Below are 1,676 nucleotides of genomic sequence, written 5' to 3'. Positions count from 1 at the left end.
GCCTTTTTTTGTATCATGGCTGATTGTTAAACAGTAGAAAACGTTCAATGTTATCGTGATCTAACTAGTTCGTTTTTTTATTCAGGATCTGCGTTATTATTGAAGCGATATCAAGTGCCTAAGCAGGCGAAGTAATAAGGATTTTTAGGCCTAACAAAAATGAGTGAAATCATGCTTTACTACCAATATTTTTTGTTTATTAATTTTCCTTCTAATTATAAGTATTGTACTCGTAACATTAATATTTTGTTTTGTTTTTTTACATCAATTTTCCAGGTAGGCACTTCTTTCTCTTCTAACAAGCTATTATACTGCAGTTATTTTTTGTTTTTGGCAAGCAGATAATATTGGCTTATTAGAACGAACTAATCCTAGTTCAAATATGTCTAGAATATCACCCTAAATATATTTTATTGATGTTCTTAAAGTACGAGCTTATCAGCACTATTTACCACGTATCTCTTTAAACCTATTTTATTTCGCGTATTGATGTTCTTAAAACTACGATTTTATAAGCATTGTTTATCACGTATTTCTCTAAACTTATTTTATTTGGCGTATTGATGTTCTTAAAAGTACGACCTTCTTAATACTACGTTCTCAAGAAGGACATTTAAAACTGTGTTTGAATGATTTTTTTTTTCAGTTCTTTAAATCTTGTTCATTAGAAAAATTAACATTATTTTTCAGTTAATACAATTCATATTTACGCCAGTTTCTATGGTTCGACATTTTGAAATATGTATACTAAAAGATTAGGGCTAGGTATTTAATATCATTTTCTATTCCTGAACATTTAACTAGGTAAACGGACAGGACCTGTCGTGTGGTAATGTCGAAGAAGCAGTTAACGCATTTTGCAAAACTCAAGAACCAATCGTTTTAGAAGTGTTTCGTCAAGAATCCGCTAAGCCCAACATGGCTTCAGAAAATGTAGATGGAATAGTTGATTACGTCATGCAATGTGATGGAACAACACAAACTGAGTGGTCAGGAGGTTGGGAAGAACCGCCATTTGGATTTTTCCCTATTGGACGGTCAAGGTTTGAGTTTTTTATAATCTGTAATTCTCTTTAAATGTGGTATTTTTACAAATCTTTAGAGTAAAAAACTATAATATTTTTTTCTTATATCATACAAACTATAAAGATGAAATCTATACTCACATTTCTCAGTTAAAAATAGATACAACATTGTTCTTTTACTAATGTTTTAGTTGTTTGCCCTAGAAAAATGTTGTAAGCTGGAAAACTTCAAGTCAGTCAGTAGCTCCAACAGTATCACGGTATAAAATATATCTCAGTATCACTAGTGAACTTAGTTCCAGTCAACCACTCGTCCTGGCATAATTCTAATGTTACGCCTCCAGTCGTTAGTTAATTTTCCGTAAATTCGTTCCGATGAAACTTTAGCGACACAAGTCCTTTCTTAAATAAAACTGGTTTATTCTTTCCGAATACAACTTTACGATACACTTAATTTGAACAGTCGCGATATAACAAACGTCTCACGTGCTCGAGTTCAATTGCACACTCTCTGAATGCAATTCAATTACTCATTGTTCCGTCATTACATTTTATCTCAAAAAATATAATCCTATTTTTAAAATGTTTACAGTTTTAAATTGTGTACAACAATAGACTTGTATGTTTAGAATAAATTATATATATATATAT

General features: G+C 31.0%; 1 protein-coding gene across 1 annotated transcript in view; it reads left to right on the top strand.

Moving 5' to 3' along the window:
• LOC106475637 (E3 ubiquitin-protein ligase PDZRN3-like) overlaps window positions 1-1,676 on the top strand; it is a 16,801-nt gene that overhangs the window by 4,239 nt on the left and 10,886 nt on the right. Inside the window, exons 3-4 of the mRNA XM_022379697.1 lie at window positions 805-1,043; window positions 1,641-1,644. Coding sequence (XP_022235405.1) covers window positions 805-1,043; window positions 1,641-1,644 — 243 coding nt within the window. The remainder of the gene's footprint in view (window positions 1-804; window positions 1,044-1,640; window positions 1,645-1,676) is intronic.

Source organism: Limulus polyphemus, unplaced genomic scaffold (genome assembly GCF_000517525.1).
Source record: "Limulus polyphemus unplaced genomic scaffold, Limulus_polyphemus-2.1.2 Scaffold8903, whole genome shotgun sequence".
In the NCBI taxonomy this organism is placed as follows: Eukaryota; Metazoa; Arthropoda; class Merostomata; order Xiphosura; family Limulidae; genus Limulus; species Limulus polyphemus.
Note: the sequence above shows the minus strand (reverse complement) of the source record. Positions and strands in the feature narration are given on the sequence as shown.